Source organism: Leptinotarsa decemlineata, unplaced genomic scaffold (genome assembly GCF_025532065.1).
Source record: "Leptinotarsa decemlineata unplaced genomic scaffold, Ldec_3_MD MMD2_tig00026282_RagTag_RagTag, whole genome shotgun sequence".
Lineage (NCBI taxonomy): Eukaryota > Metazoa > Arthropoda > Insecta > Coleoptera > Chrysomelidae > Leptinotarsa > Leptinotarsa decemlineata.
In genome coordinates this window covers 12,214,664-12,230,414 of record NW_027412668.1, presented here as the reverse complement: position 1 = coordinate 12,230,414, position 15,751 = coordinate 12,214,664, and the positions used below count along the sequence as shown (strand labels likewise).

General features: G+C 36.8%; 1 protein-coding gene across 8 annotated transcripts in view; it reads right to left on the bottom strand.

Annotated features, from left to right (window-relative positions):
- Atpalpha (sodium/potassium-transporting ATPase subunit alpha) overlaps positions 1-15,751 on the bottom strand; it is a 157,403-nt gene that overhangs the window by 16,256 nt on the left and 125,396 nt on the right. For 5 of the 8 annotated variants that reach the window (XM_023161024.2, XM_023161027.2, XM_023161030.2 and 2 more), the window contains 2 exons: positions 10,722-11,023; positions 5,384-5,478 (listed from right to left, as the gene is read on the bottom strand). In XM_023161024.2, coding sequence (XP_023016792.1) covers positions 5,384-5,478; positions 10,722-11,023 — 397 coding nt within the window. Of the gene's footprint in view, positions 1-560; positions 656-5,383; positions 5,479-8,499; positions 8,595-10,721; positions 11,024-15,751 lie in introns of all 8 variants that reach the window. The other 3 variants (XM_023161026.2, XM_074179826.1, XM_023161025.2) reach the window with 3 other exon arrangements.

Sequence of the window (15,751 nt, the reverse complement as noted above, 5' to 3'; positions counted from 1 at the left end):
TTCTTTTATGCAGGAACTTTCATCTTGGCTAAACATTGCAGGGAATTTAGACTTGACTTGTTCTCTTAGCTCAGACACATTTATTTCAGTTGCCACCAAACTATTTTCAGATAGAAGATTTTCACGCCAATTAGAACATAACACAATCGAAACAAAATTAAGCCAATCTCATTTATCGCATCGAGAGCTTTTGACGAAACAAAAGCGAAGCGGTGCAAACACCAGGGGTTTCTATGCATCTTGAACCTTACGTAAAAGTGGGTCTTCCTGAAAACTAAAGTTGACATGTTTCACGATTTCTTTGCAGTCTCAAGTGACAAACATTGCGTCATCAGAAGATATCAATTCAACATCGATCCGAAAGAGAGCGCTCCGGTGCTACAGTGCAACGTGAACGGGATGAAGGGAAAGCAGAAGTTTCGCAATATGAAGAGAGACACGAAAAACACAAAAAGAAAAGAAACAGCCGAGTCTTGCTTTTTTCAACGCAGTATATAAGGAACGAGCCGAACGACTCGAACCCAGAAAAAAGAAGAAGTAGCACGAAGACATTCTATTACCTCTCGTTGACGAGTTTATCACTGAAAGGGTTTCTAGGTCTTCGCTTCATTATATCTGATTCTGCCTCCTCGTATGCAAGCGAAATGGCAGGCACCTGAACTCGGCCAAACAAACACATGTCAAAAATCAAAAAGAAAAAAACACACAAAACAGGTCGACCATGATAGGGGAAGGGTGAACACTTACATGCTAGCACTGCTCCTTGATTTTGCCTAGTCTAGTGTTCGATGTGCCTCGTTACGAATTCAATGATGTGTGATTATTTTTTCTTTGATGTTGGTACAGACTTATTATTTATATATAAAAAAATTTATAGAACACTCATTGAAATAGTTCTCCACATTGATTCGTTTCGGTTTTCAATGTTTTTGCTAAGGGGAGTCCCTCTGGCCCAAGTCGATACTTTTGTTGATTCCGGCGTATAAAGTTACAAAAGTATTTTATTACGTTAATTTATATTTCTATATTTTCGAACTAATGAATTTTATTTCGCCGAAAATTTCACGAAACCACTATTTGGATTTTTTTATATTTAAACCTCACTTAAAACAAACCAATTTGCCTTTTCACAAACTCTAAATCCAACATAAGGGTACGTACATTATTAAACTTCATTTTATACTGCACATTCGATTAACACTTGAATGACTTGACGAAGCTATTGCTATAGCCAAACACGTGTTGCGGTTTTGTAAACTGTCCAGTGAAAATCATTACATTTTTTGGAAAAAGCAACCAGTTTGTACAAAAACTCGGTCGCTTTCAAACTGTTGAGATGGATGATAATTGGTTAGAAAAACAACTCATTTTGAAACTACCTTTGAAAGAACTATATATCCGAATGATCCAACATCTGAAAATGAACATATTTGCTCGAAACACACCAAATTAAACAATGTGCGTCATCTCTGTGTCAATTTTTAACTCGATTGAATTAAATAACAATAAGTTTACTTTCACGGAATTTAAATATGAAAATATTGAACTACTTCGGTAGTTCATCTATAAAACGTACGATATACTGCATAAAGAATGCCTTGTAATCAAGTAATTTTGAAAACATTGTTTTTTGAAAATTTTGTAATCCATTTTTAGCTCTTCATGATTATCCGTCAAAGAATAAAAGTTTGAGTGTACAAAGAAGAAATACAGGGTTGTTTTAATGTAATGTGTTTTTGTAGCTCCGCATCCCAATGAATATATATTCTATTTTGCCTGATTAATCTACTCAACAATAATGGATTCTACACAATTGCATATGCAGATGACATAGTTATTTCGCAGACCGGCAAATTTGTGAACACACTGTGCGATAGAGCGCAGGATAGGCTCAAATTGATAGACACATGGTGTAGTAAGGAACACTCAGTGTCGAACAATCCCAAGAAGACTGAGATTGTGCTTTTCACCAGGAAAAGAAGCTTAACGGGCTTAAAACCTCCCGAAATCTTCAAAAGCAAACTAAACTTCTCTGAAGAGGTGAGTAATTTCGGAAAACACTGGGACGCACATGGGATCTTTCACCGCGTGTGGTCACGTGGATCTACACTGCAATAGAAGCAACGGCCATCCAAAAATTATATCAAATACAGCGACTGGCTTGTTTAAATATCACAGGAGCCATGACCCTTGGTTTGACCCGTTTGGACCAATACGTTAAGGAGGTTGCGTTAATGGCCATGTTACAATTGCGCACGGGTGGTGTAAACCTCGAAGTAGGAATGGGTCAATTGAGGCTTAGCCTATCGCGAGAAGCGCTTACTGCGCAACCTCTGCTACAGGATGCCAGTAGTACAATTGAATCCAGATTTGTGTTTAATAAACCCTACAAAACACAAACAAAACAGAACACAGAGTCAGATGCTACAAATGCAATAGGCATATATATAGACGGCTCAAAAACAAAAGAAGGCTCGGGATGTGGGGTTTACTCCAGATCACTAAGTCTAAGAATAAAGTGGGGAATGGGAAAAATACCAGCGTGGTTCAAACAGAACTGGTTGGTATCCCAATCGCCACAAAAGAACCAGGAAAGGAATTTCTGACAAAAATTGATATTATGAAAATGTCTTATGCGAGTGTCCGGAGTGATCGTCAAGAAGAGAGTATGTGTTCGGCGAGTCTTGGTCTACACCTGCCGAAATAAAGGAGATGTGTCCTAGTGACAGGATGGACGATGACCTAGGAGGACAATTCCTCGGGAGGATGTATAATGGGTCACATGTGACCTAAGTTTTGTGGGCCTACACTCATCCTCTCTACTCTACAGATACAGATGCTGTGTTGTGGTATATACTGATCGATAGAGAATTTTGTACTCTATACATTGATGTTGCTACGAATTCATAATGAAACCAATGCGCTGCCTAAACATCCCGTAAAATCAACTAGGCATTTGGCAATGATAGTGTTAATGAAAACACTGTTTGATTTGTTTGCGACAGTTCATTCCGGAGATTTTTGACTCAAAAATGAGCCTCGAAGTAGTCGACTTACAGTAATCCAGAAGGAGGATTTGAGGACCCCGCTGGAGACTGACCCATCCATGGTGAGTGGGTAGAAGAACTTGGCGTCAGCACCCATGCGGTTTTCGATGGTTTGAAACGTATTAGAAAGGTCAAAAAGCTCTAAAAGTGGGAGCTCCACGATTTGAACAATCGACGTCACGAGGTCTGTTCTCTTCTGCTTTTGCTCAACCAACCGGATCAGATCGTCACGTGTGGTGAGAATTGGATCCTCTATGACAATAGAAGACGTTCAGGGCACCGTTGAACCAATCATGTACTTTGCAAATGGGAAACCCCACCAAAAATACTATGGTTACTGTACGATGGGCAGCGGCTGGTGTGATTCACTACAACTTTCTGCAAGCTGGCCAAACTATCACAACAGAGTCCCATTGTGAGGCAGCAGCCGGTACTGGTCAACAAAAGAGGTCCTATCCTGCTCCACAACAACACCCGTCCGCATGTTTTACAAATCACCTTCCTTTAAACGAATTGAATTTCGGTGTTCTGCCTCACTCACCATTCCCCCCAGACCTCTCACCAACCGACTACCATTTTTTGAAAGCACCTCGATAACGTTCTCACTGGTAAAACTTTCGCCAATCAGAACCAGGCGAAAACGGCCTTCGTCAACTTGTGTAACGATGGCAAAAGTGCACTGATACAGCTTAAAGGAGATTCATAGAAACGGAAAAAACTTAAACAATCCAATATTGACTATATGAGGTGAAACCAATACTCTTGAACAAATTTATCAGCACAAAATATGTGAACATGGACATCACAATGACGCCACATGTGGGATGCTCTCCTCAGCGGTCAGTTGCAGTCGACTTAGATCGCTTAATGAGAAATCGCTTTCTGCATATGCAGAAGTTGCGAAAGTTTTCACTGCAACTCCAGACAGTGTCGTTTCGAACCGACATAGGTCAATTCAGTGATACCACGATAAACCACGAATGCATTGTTGGACAGCACTGTCCTTAAAGAAGAATATTCAGTGGAAGTAAGCGTGGGCAAATGGGCATCTCTCTTTACCATGGGATATGTTTTCATTATCTTCTATGAGCAAGGTTTGATGTGAAGGTGAAGGGCATATGTCTGTGTTTACTCATACTCACGAGTGTTCTTCGAGCAACAATGCATTGGTGATTCATGGCAGGTTGAAACACATTAGTAAACCGATTAACTTATTTTTCGTTTTGCCGTAGTTTTGGTTTGACTCTAGGGCCACTTTGAAAATTAGAAGAGACCACTATAATGCCTGATGATAATAGAAAACATCCCACTGAAAATACTAAATCTAGCACTCACTAATTTTACATACCGATAGTTGCTTTTCTGCTATCATATTTTGCTATATTGTAAGTCGTTCACATCAGCTTCATAAGTTATATTCATTCCTACTGTGAACAGAATAGGATCAAAATTCTGCTGGTCATTGAAACTATAATGAGAAATATCCAGATAACCTTAGCAAAGACACTGGAAAAAACGATCCATCAGATTTATTTCTAACATCTAATATCAATTATCAATATCATTTTCAACTTTGGTTTTGACCATTGTCACACTCCCTTTTCATTTCTTTGTGCAAATCTTCAACATAATATTTTAGAGTAGCAGCTTGAAAATTTGGAGCCTAACAGCCTTACAAGGAAAGCTGCTTATGTCAACAAAAATTTGTTTCAAAGACTTTCTAAAAAGCGAAAACTATCCAGTTCCTCAACCAACACCAAAGAAAAAATATATGTAAATGAGAACATTGACTACTGAAACTTGCACATCAACTGTATTTAAAGCTCAATGGAGAAAGTTCATTCTTGTTGATGTGAACATAAAAGTAACTCTCTAAGACTAAGGTCTGAACAAGGCTAAGTGCTAAGCAGCCATCTACGCGACACGGAAGGGAGAGTGTATTTTTGTGTCAGTCTGTTTATACAAATGTTGTCTATAAAAAATGGATAAAACTTGGATGTAAGTGTTAAATTTTTAGTAATATCGTTTCCCCATGCACTTTTGTGTTAAAAACCTTCAGGCATCAGAATGTTGTAACCTTAGTACCTCTTTAATCAATAGCTGGATAAGGAATATCACAGGTCCTGTTAATTCAAATCTGAATAGTTCTTCGTTTCTTTTCTTCTCTAACCCAGCACCACAGCATTACAAAATATATTCAATTGACACTGGGTCGAAGAAAAGAGAGGAAGCAAAAATGGTAAATCATATATACAAATGGATAAATATGTTGAGCTGATAATACGAGATTAGTACTGTATACCAGAATTAGTACAAATAAAAAATTAAAAAGGCACCTATAATTGACAAGTTCGTCGTTTTGAGGATCTCTGGGAGGTCTCTTCATGATATCAGATTCAGCTTCTTCGTAAGCCAATGAAATAGCTGGCACCTAAGATCGTTTCGGAAAAATGGAAAAATTAAAAAAGAAGAAAATAAAAATGTGTCATCGTCGAGTTCGGTTTTCATACTGAGGAAAGTATAAGATATCTGTCACCAACACTGTCATCACACTGTTTAAGAAATAGACGGTACCGGAAATTCTCACAAGGAGCTCTTCCACAAATGATTATATTAATGAACTTCAGTAAATGAAAAGATTAACAATATCAGAATCAAATTTCCTAGGCTATATAATGAAAATTGACACAGATAACTCTTCCGAAACTCTTATTATCTCTATTTCATGTTCAATTACTGATATCTAAGCGGAAGCGGTTTTTTATGGCACATCACGAAAAAAACATTATAATGAAAACAAGAACTACTTTTATCTACTTCCTTGGATATTTAGGGGGCTCTCTAAAATAAGTAGTCAGGATCAATTATTCAGAAGTTGATTAGAAAGCGAAGATATCCTATACTGATGGTGGTTAGACGTACTGGGGGCAGACATCATGACAAATATTCATGACATATTGATTTTATACTGGAATCGAGAAAATTTAGGAATACAGTAGAACCCCGTTTATCCGAGTCGCGTTCAACCGAGCTCCGGATTAACCGATGTTATGTACTGGGTGAGTCAAGCTTGGGATTCTGTGCGCACTTCCACTATTTGAAAATCTTGGTCAAAAGTTATTGACACTAAGGACTCTCATGACAGTGAAGAAGATATTCCATTGAATGATTTGGCTTCTAAATTGAAAAGCCGTGAAGGTCCCGTTCTGTCAATAAGATAGAGAAAATCATGGAAGAAGAAAAAAGTTTGTTTGAAGTAATGCGAGCATTAGAGGGTTGCGAGAATGAGACAAGACAAGATGTTGTTGAATGGATTACAGCAGATAACATAGAAGAAGAACTAAGTATCGAAGAAATAACGGATGCCTTGCAGGAAACCGGAGAAGTCGATGACGATGACGAAGTGGTAGATGAAGAGCCTGTCACTAAGATATCCAATCAAGAAGGTTTTGCTGCTTTAGAAAAGGCTTTAATTTAGATTGAGCAGCAGCAACCAGAGGCAACACCTGATGATCTACTCCTTCTTAATATATGGCGGAACAGAAGTGAATAGATAGTTATTTTACTGTTTTGTAATGTACTTATCTACATTCCACATATCTAGGAACATTAATAATGTTTTATTGGGCGAATAATAAATGAATCCGGCGAGTTTTCGTTTATCCGAGATGGGTTCCTCCCCATTACCTCGGATGATCGGGGTTCTACTGTATTAGACGGGCTAAACCGCGTCTAATGTTTTCAGTTGTTTGGCTTCGACTATGAAGCTATTTTCAAGAAAGTATGATTACACTGAGGTCTCAGTTCACCTACTCCTCAGGTAGTAGTGACACGCTTTGAGGGTTTTGTGACTTGACGCCGGGGTCTCAATTTGAGTACTTCCCAGGTCTCGTCACTAGTCTCCGAAAAGGTCTCAAACTGCCTACTCCCAAGCTTTGCCTGTGGGTCAACAGGCTCTGGTCTGGTACTTATGTCCCTGGACGAGTGGAGGGTCGGACCGTTAGTGCTGCGAAGGTGGAGTTGGTAGTTCAACTGGAAACTGCAGTGTTGGTAGTTCTGGTGTACGGCGTGACAGTAACGAGGTAATCTTTGTGAATCATCTCGTTTATTGAGGCAGTTGGGATGTTTTTTCAATTGCAATAGCTTCACGGATTATCCTGGCCTGGCAGGAGATTTCGGTGGCAATGATTTCGGTATTTTTGAGGCTTATTGTGTGGCCTGTTTCACGAAGGGTGAGGCTGGATCTTATTTACGCACAGCAAGCTCATGCTATAGGCTCTATTGAAGACTGTTTTGTTGGTCTGGCCTATGTAAGTTCTGGAGCAGGTGGAACATGGTATTTCCCTGAGTGTTTGTAGAAAAGTGGAAATTTTATTGTTGGCTAAGAGTACTGTACTTCAATCGTGCCTTTTCAGAATTCGGCTCACATTGTCGCTAACTGCATGAATATAGGGAGGAAAATCTTTCGGGTGGTTTGTCTGCTCATCAGGCTGTTTGGCATGTGGGGTACAGATTTGCTGAAGTTTGATATATCTTTGGATTTGGGATTCGAGAAAGTCGTTTTGGTGAAGGGCGGATTTGAGTTTGCCTAATTTCACAGGTCTATCAAACTTACTGACATCCACAGTGATTCCAGTAGAGTCATCATTAAATGTAGGGGAAAACGTTGATGATATTACCGGAGTTTCCTCCCAACACCAAATCGTTATTTTTAACACCTCGACACGTGTTATTCCTCTTGAAGATGATGACTTGGTGATCGAAACACGTGTCGAGGTGTTGAATATAACGATTTTGTGTTGGGAAGAAACTCCAGTAACATCATTACTACACCAAAGGTTCTAAACAGTGTATCACAAGTAGGGAAAAACGTAATAAGCCCATGGTGCTGAAGTATTTTCCAGAGACTTAGAAGAAATTGACAAGTACGACTATTAAGATTCAAACCGCATATCTCGTTATGAAAAATACCATTTTCGAAAAAAAGTTTTCATTAAATATTCTAAATGCAATTTTCCAATAAATCGCATAAAAGTGTTGGTGACAGACAGATTACATTCAAAGATTAGCCTACCTATAGAGCTTAAACTGTCGAAGCTTAAAAGTAGAGAATAAGATTAAGATATAGAAAAATTAGCATAGAAACGAGATATTACAGAAAACGTACCTTTGACGTTTGCATTGATCCTTTTCAAATTTACGAAACGAAGTCAACTCTACTAATAGTGGAAGCAACGTGGAAAACGCATCATCGATTTTTCACAATTTCTTAATGAATTTTTCTTCATTTCAATCAATGCACGTTCCTCGTTCTACTACTACTAATTTCGAAAGTGATTTAGATATAAAACCGATCCAAAGTCAGTGCAAAATTCAACTCGAATTTTTCTTCAAATTCTACATGCCAGTCGAAATAGTATCAATTATTTTTCTGCTGTATTGGTTTATATACCTTTCGTTTACTAATTTATCCGACCATGGATCGCGTGGACGTCGTTTCATAATGTCCGATTCGGCTTTTTCGTAAGCAAGCGATATGGCCGGCACCTTTTTTTCGAAAACCAAATAATACATGTTTGAATCTGATGCCTTGCAATTATGTGTTGGGGAAAGAGAAACAACTGGTATGCCGTTGTTGGTACCTAGGGATCGCTAGTCTCGAAAAAAATCTTCGTGAGAGGAATATCAGAAAAAATTTAATTAATGGCTGATCCCTCGAACTGAGTCATGAAATTCATACACAACTCGTAATATTATCAAATTCTCATATGAGGTCATCGACAAAATAAATAATGGTTCAATTACAAAAGTAAGGAAGTAGCTTACATAATGAACATTGAGGTTCGAGAAACTGAGTCTTCCATAACAGGGAATTTTCCAAATGAGACCTTTATCGGCGTGTTTACTGTCAAACCTCTACATGACACTACTAGAAAACTACAGCGTATTTATTTTATATATATATATATATATATATATATATATATATATATATATATATATATATATATATATATATATATATATATATATATATACTTCTACTCTGTTTTAAAAAAAAATACTATTTTTTTGTGTATTAATATCTGTCTGGTACTGTGATATATCTGTCAGTTTTGAAAATTTGCAAAAAATTAGGTATAGCATCTGAATTTAAAAGAAATGAGTTGTTTCTCTGACAACTTTTTAACCTCAAACCAGCATACAATATACTTCAATAGAAAATATCTGTATCACTTTCATGTTATCCGTCTCTTGGTTGCATATTGGTTAGTTTCCCTATTTTCTGAGTTTATTAAAATGTCAGTTCAGAAAATACAAAGTTTGTGAAGTAGTATGTTTTCCTTATCGGTACCAAGAAACAAAAAAATCCTTAAGTATTCAATACTGTTTTTTTGAACAGATTGCGATGAATGTACCAACACGTTTAGAGGTTAATTCAGATTTCCAGGCATTACATTGATTTTGCCCACTGGAATAGTAATTGGTACTGATGTGAAAATACACATGAGTGGTTACTGATTATTTGTAATCACAATTATCCTGGGTTCATTAAGCACCAATTTTCAATCACCATTATCGGTGAAGTCAGGTTTCACAATTATCCAATGTGATACAAACTTTATGGTGTCTTTGTATGCTATCTTGTCATATTCTAAATTTGATTCGTCTCGAATCGACGATAAACAAAACGCATTGAAAAAAACCTCAGAGAGGTCAACTTTAGGCATTATCATAATTATCGGCAAATTATTTACTTGTTACAAACAGAAAGAATATTCATAAAATTTCAAAACAAGATAACAAATAAAAGAGATGATGATTTAACAGTACAGTACACGTTCAACTCAAAATTTTCATTACTTTGATTTCAATATCATACATTTGTATAATCTGGCTTAAATAGAGTTTTCTGTAAAAAACGCATGCTTGGATATCCACCAAGTACTGATTTTGTTCGCCAGTAATTATTATAATTCTTATGTATGAAATGAAAAGTATTTCTTAACATATTCATGTTTGAGGAAGACAGTTTTGGGTCCATTTTCGGAAAAAAGAATTGTTCCGATGTTGCTGCGATACGCGAATCGAAAAGTGGCATTTATAATGGACCTGGATGCCCACCATAGTCGCATCACATTTGATAAATTCTACCGCAGATGTAGACGTCAGGTTTAAAAATCTGCACACCAAACCTGATAGACCCCAAAACAGCGAATGATCTGACACCGGCCACGAAAGTCTATACACAATTATATTTTTTTATTTTTGGCAATATCCTTTGTGCGGTATTTGCATAGACCCGTTTGCAAATCCAATCTCTTGATTTATTTGTTTAATGTTTGGTTTTCTAAAAAACGGCATATTTTTGCATCTCAGTTTTGTGTGTCTTTTTTTGAAAATAATTCTTCTATAACACACTCTGTTCATTATGATAATTTCAATAACGCGAGCAAACTATTGCTGTAAAGGATGTTTTATATCACTATTATGTCCTCAATTTACAAAAAATACAGGAAGATCTAACCAACGATTGTTAACTACTTCACCTCTATCATCCTTGGTGAATAAAATCCTTACAAAATCAAAAACTGGATTCGTCTCTTGAGACAGCTTCCTCATGGTACCAACAACTCGAACATCATAGAAAAACCGTTAAAAAAAATTGCTTACCATGTCAGTTCCCAGATCGATACACAGGATGGTCACGGTACCCAGAGGCAAGGGGATGTCGCAAAGAATGAAAGCAAGGAAAGGTGAAATTTCGGGAATGTTGGATGTCAGAGTGTAGGCGATGGATTTCTTCAAGTTGTCGAAGATGAGTCGACCCTCCTCAACACCGGTAACGATTGAAGCAAAGTTATCGTCGAGCAGGATCATGTCGGCGGCTTGTTTGGACACGTCGGAACCGGCTATACCCATGGCGACGCCGATATCCGCTTTCTTCAATGCTGGGGAATCGTTCACTCCGTCACCTGGAGAGCAAGTTGAGATTTTACATTACCGGATGGAACAATTGTAATCTTCTGTGTAAGATGGGATACTTCTACAGTGAGTAAAAGCCAAATTGAATAAATTCATTATTTCGGTTACGGTAAATATTTATATTATATTATATAATATTATATTAATATTGAGGTACCGATAATAGGAAAATAAGACAAAACCTTAGCAATGTTTTGGTATCCTTTAAAAAACTGTAAAAAATTTCCGTGGCAACGTTAGTTTAAAACGCCTCGTCAACTTGTTTTGTATGTTACAACAATAGTTGTCAGTATTTTAATTCAAGTTTAAAGTTCGTTAACTTCAAGTCTGACAAATGGTAAGATTAACATAAAATAACAGTTTTACAAATGATTGGTTACGGAGATAAAAACCGAACACAACAGAAAGTAGCTTGCCTATTTCATGAGAAATTTCCTAATTTACCGCCCTTATCTCAAGGAACAATAAACAAAATAGAGAAACAGTTTCGCGAGCTTGGTGATGTGGGGCAGACAAAAAAAACAGCTGCCAATGCAATAAGTAATGAACTCAAATTAGATGTGATGCTCGAGTTTGAGGAAAACTCACTTACATCGAGTAGACAGGCATCCACTACATTCAATGTTAGCCATACATCGATAGTAAACAAATTAAAAGAAAATAAAATACATCCTCATGAAATGATACCTACTCAGGAGCTCATGGAAGACGATTTTGGTAGAAGAGCTTATTTTTGTGAGCGAATGATGGACATGTTGGATAACAATATCATACGATTAGAAAACGTTATGTTTTCTGATGAGTGTACTTTATCTCTTAACGGTCATGTTAATCGGCAAAATTGCCGCTACTGGTCAACGGAAAATCCTCACTGGATGAGAGAAGAACACACACGCAATACCCTCAAAAGGTTAATGTTTGGGCAGGGATTATAGGAGATCATATCATTGGTCCCTTTCTCATTGAGGGCAACTTCAATGGCGATAATTATTTGGCACTACTTCAAAATGATGTCATTCCAAGTTTAGCAAATTTATATCCCGATCCAGGAAACCCTCAAGTTCCAGTAAATACGATATGGTTTCAGCAGGATGGAGCACCACCACATTACCAAGCTAATGTCCGGCAATATCTCCATGCAACATTTCCCAATCGGTGGATAGGGAGGCAAGGATCGATTGAATGGCCAGCGCGATCACCTGATCTTTCATCATTAGATTTCTTTTCATGGGGATATGTAAAGAGCAATGTGTACAAAACTAAACCTTCAGATTTGAATGACTTAAAAGAACGAATAACGCTTACGACTAGGTCGGTCACGCCTGATAAGTTAAATAATGTTAGAAGACAGTTTTATTTGGGATTATGATGTTGCCAAGACGTTCGCGGTGAATATTTTGAACATTTAATTCGTTAACATCCATTGTTATTTTTCGTATTTTACATTTCATTACGTTTTGCACAGATTTTGAGTGTATTTTATCGCATTTCGGCAACCACATGATTTTAATTTATTTTATCTTAATGGTTGCAATGAACTTGAAAGCGATAACATTTTTGAATGGACAATGAAGAGACCTCTCAAACGACATATCACAAACCTATACTTCCCATTTAAAAAGTTGGGGGTTGTACCGGTCTTTCGAAGGGGGTCGTAGGAAGTGTTAAATGTCAAATTATAATTTACATTTGACGTGTTTCTGGATTTTTTTTCAATATGTACAGCAACCGAAATAATGAATTCATTCCATTTGGCTTTCACACACTGTATAAAATCATTCGTGGCTTCTTTTAACACATAACACCTCTCGTGAATCACATGTGGCACCTCAAATTGATGAATATGTATTAATTCAGAACTACAACAACCGATTGACAGTTTATTGAAAACCTGATCAGCGATACGCGCGTCAAGAGATAGTATTTTTGTTCTGGTGGTTTCAACAGATTGATTTTACGCCAGAGGTTCCATTTCAATTCCTTTGACAGTTATTACTATTTGAAGTACAACAATGTTTTTTTGTGTCAATTTTGAGGGTGTTTGAAATCGAAATTGATTAACTGGTCATTTCAAACGGCCATTGCTGCTCAAGAAGTTATGCTGAATCTTCCATCGTTACAATCTGACGTAAAGGTAAGAGTCCAGACCCCCTTTGAAACACCCCAAAAGGCACGTTTGACAAAAAGATCCACAGTTTATTAAACAGCCAAAACGCATTGAAAACCATGATTTCATTCAGTTGTAAATCTGAGTATAAAATCTCCCCTAGATACAGTTCACGCCAGCTGATGGCGGGCGATCACGCAAGTATAGACTCTCTCAACTAAATTTCTAGTGGATTACGAGAAGCCCCTTGCCGGCCAGTGTCGTACTTATACAGTTTTGATTAGGGTAGCAAATGGAACATGATTTCTCTGTAATTTCTTTTCATATTTCATTCAGTATTATATGTAGAAGAACAGTTCATTTAAATGTTATATAGTGATACACTTATCCAAAAATAAACTCTATTCAGTCACTATCTGAATAAAAATTTTCTTCATCTTCACTGCTGTTTGTGCTTGTGCTGCTATCGTCATTTAAATTTATAATCACTGGATGTATTTCTGTTTGAACGTTTCATTTTCCCAATATTTCTACTCTATATCTAATATATGTCGGCAACGCTTTTTCCATTCCTCGAAAGTACTCTGCCAGCTTCCTCACATCTACCAACTTGAGAGTTACTTTCTTTTGGGACAAGTTTTTTTTGATAGTATCCCGAATGAGTTCAATGGGATTTGAATCCAGATGGTAGGGTGGAAGTCGCAAAACGTTATGTCCGTGTTCAAGCAGAACCTCATCAAATTTGTATCTATTATGATTTTTTTATCTTGATCAACTCGTATAATTCGGGTTTGAGCATGTTAGGGGTAAACATAATGCTTTTTTCGTACAGCCACTTCACCAAGTCAGCCTTCCTAGAATTTGTGTTGGGGGCTGGAATAATTTGAATATTATGATATGGAGCATTATCGGTCACGACTATCAAATTCACAGATAAATTTGGGTTAACTCTTCTTGTAACCCTTTACTATAATTTTCAGAATTCAGTTCTTAATGATAATCCCCTGATGTTGGGCCTGATTTCAATATAAGCCGACAATTAGGTATAAAGCCCATGTCACTTCCTGCATGGACAATAATGAGTCTTGATCCCTTCGCAGTTCTTGTCCAGTTCTTGTTCATGTCTACTATGAAGGTATGTTTCATCAAGAAACACAATTGGTCGCTGTTGGCTACGAAAATAATTGATTTTTGTAAAAACTTGATTCTCAATGCTCTAATGTCCATTTTCACTATTAAAATTTTTCTATCATTTTCATTTATTTTTTACCGTAATGCGACACCCTTCCGTCTTATGAAAGTCGTAAATAATTCGTCTAATATTGGTATACTCATACTCGGGAATATCAGTGACTGGTGCTCTTCTAGGCCGCTTCTTTAGGTGGTGAAAAATTTTACTTCTCGGTTATTTGCAGAAATTAATTGATCACCTTCTTCAACCACTCTTTCAACGGTTCTTATTGAAATACCTAATACAAAATAAAGATTTGTGTTGAAATACTTATGTTTTAAATTTATCTAATATTCCCTAAAGCGAGAGATGTTTTATTTTTTTACATTTGATAACGTATCCAACTCACGTTCAACACTTTGAAAATAAATTGAACACTTTAAAAAATTATTTCACGTGCCTGACTCTTGATGACTGGTTTTTTGTTAAGCGATGACATTTTTTCATAAACAACACAAATTATTCAGACAATGTCAAACGCCAATAGCACTGGAGGACAAGTAATGATATGCCTCTGTACAGACCATTAGTATGTCTTGCAAGAGCTGTAGTGGGGATTAAATTGAAAATGAGTTTGTGCGCTTGGAGGCGGGTTCTCCATCACGTTTGGCGCTTGCTGTAACTAACAGTAACTTTCACGTGTCAGTTTAGAAGAAAATTGAAGGAAGCAACGACTCTGAAAAATGATTTTTAATATTCAGGCATTGAAAATGTCATCTCTATTATCGATAAATGTCACTGAAATTGACGTTCAATGCAAATCGGAGAAAAAACCATTTTAGGTAACAATTTGCCCTAATTTAACTAACTTTGCACGATAAAAAAACATTTTCTTATCAGGCATTAGTTGAATTCATCGAAGAAACTAACGTGGTAACTTATTTTTCCAAATCACAACAGAAGCATTACAAATTTATGGATTTTTTGACAATCTTCAGTTATTTTTTCTTACAATTTTAGAAAGCAATTTGTCCGTCATCTTTATTTCACTATGACGTATTCATTATACTAAACTGCAATTACTATGTAGTTTCTGAAATAGGTTGAATATCCTGTAATTAAACTGAATTGAAGGAGTGCCTATTGCGCAATGGCACTAGACAAAACTACCTCGCCTATCAAATACTGCATTAACTGAACCTATTATTTGCGAAGAATGTTGTTGTGTAACTGAAATGCTGTTTTTGATTTATTTCAGCTAATAGCGATGATCAATTCATTTAGAAGTAACCGCTGAAAGGAATTATCATGTAATTGTCTGTTTTTCGATGAAATCTTTGAAATTTGAAGTGGTAGTAGAACTTCTGTTCGACAAGATGATGGATTATACACAGACATACTCAAATATCTAAAAACAATTTTTAAAAAGGCAATAGAAAA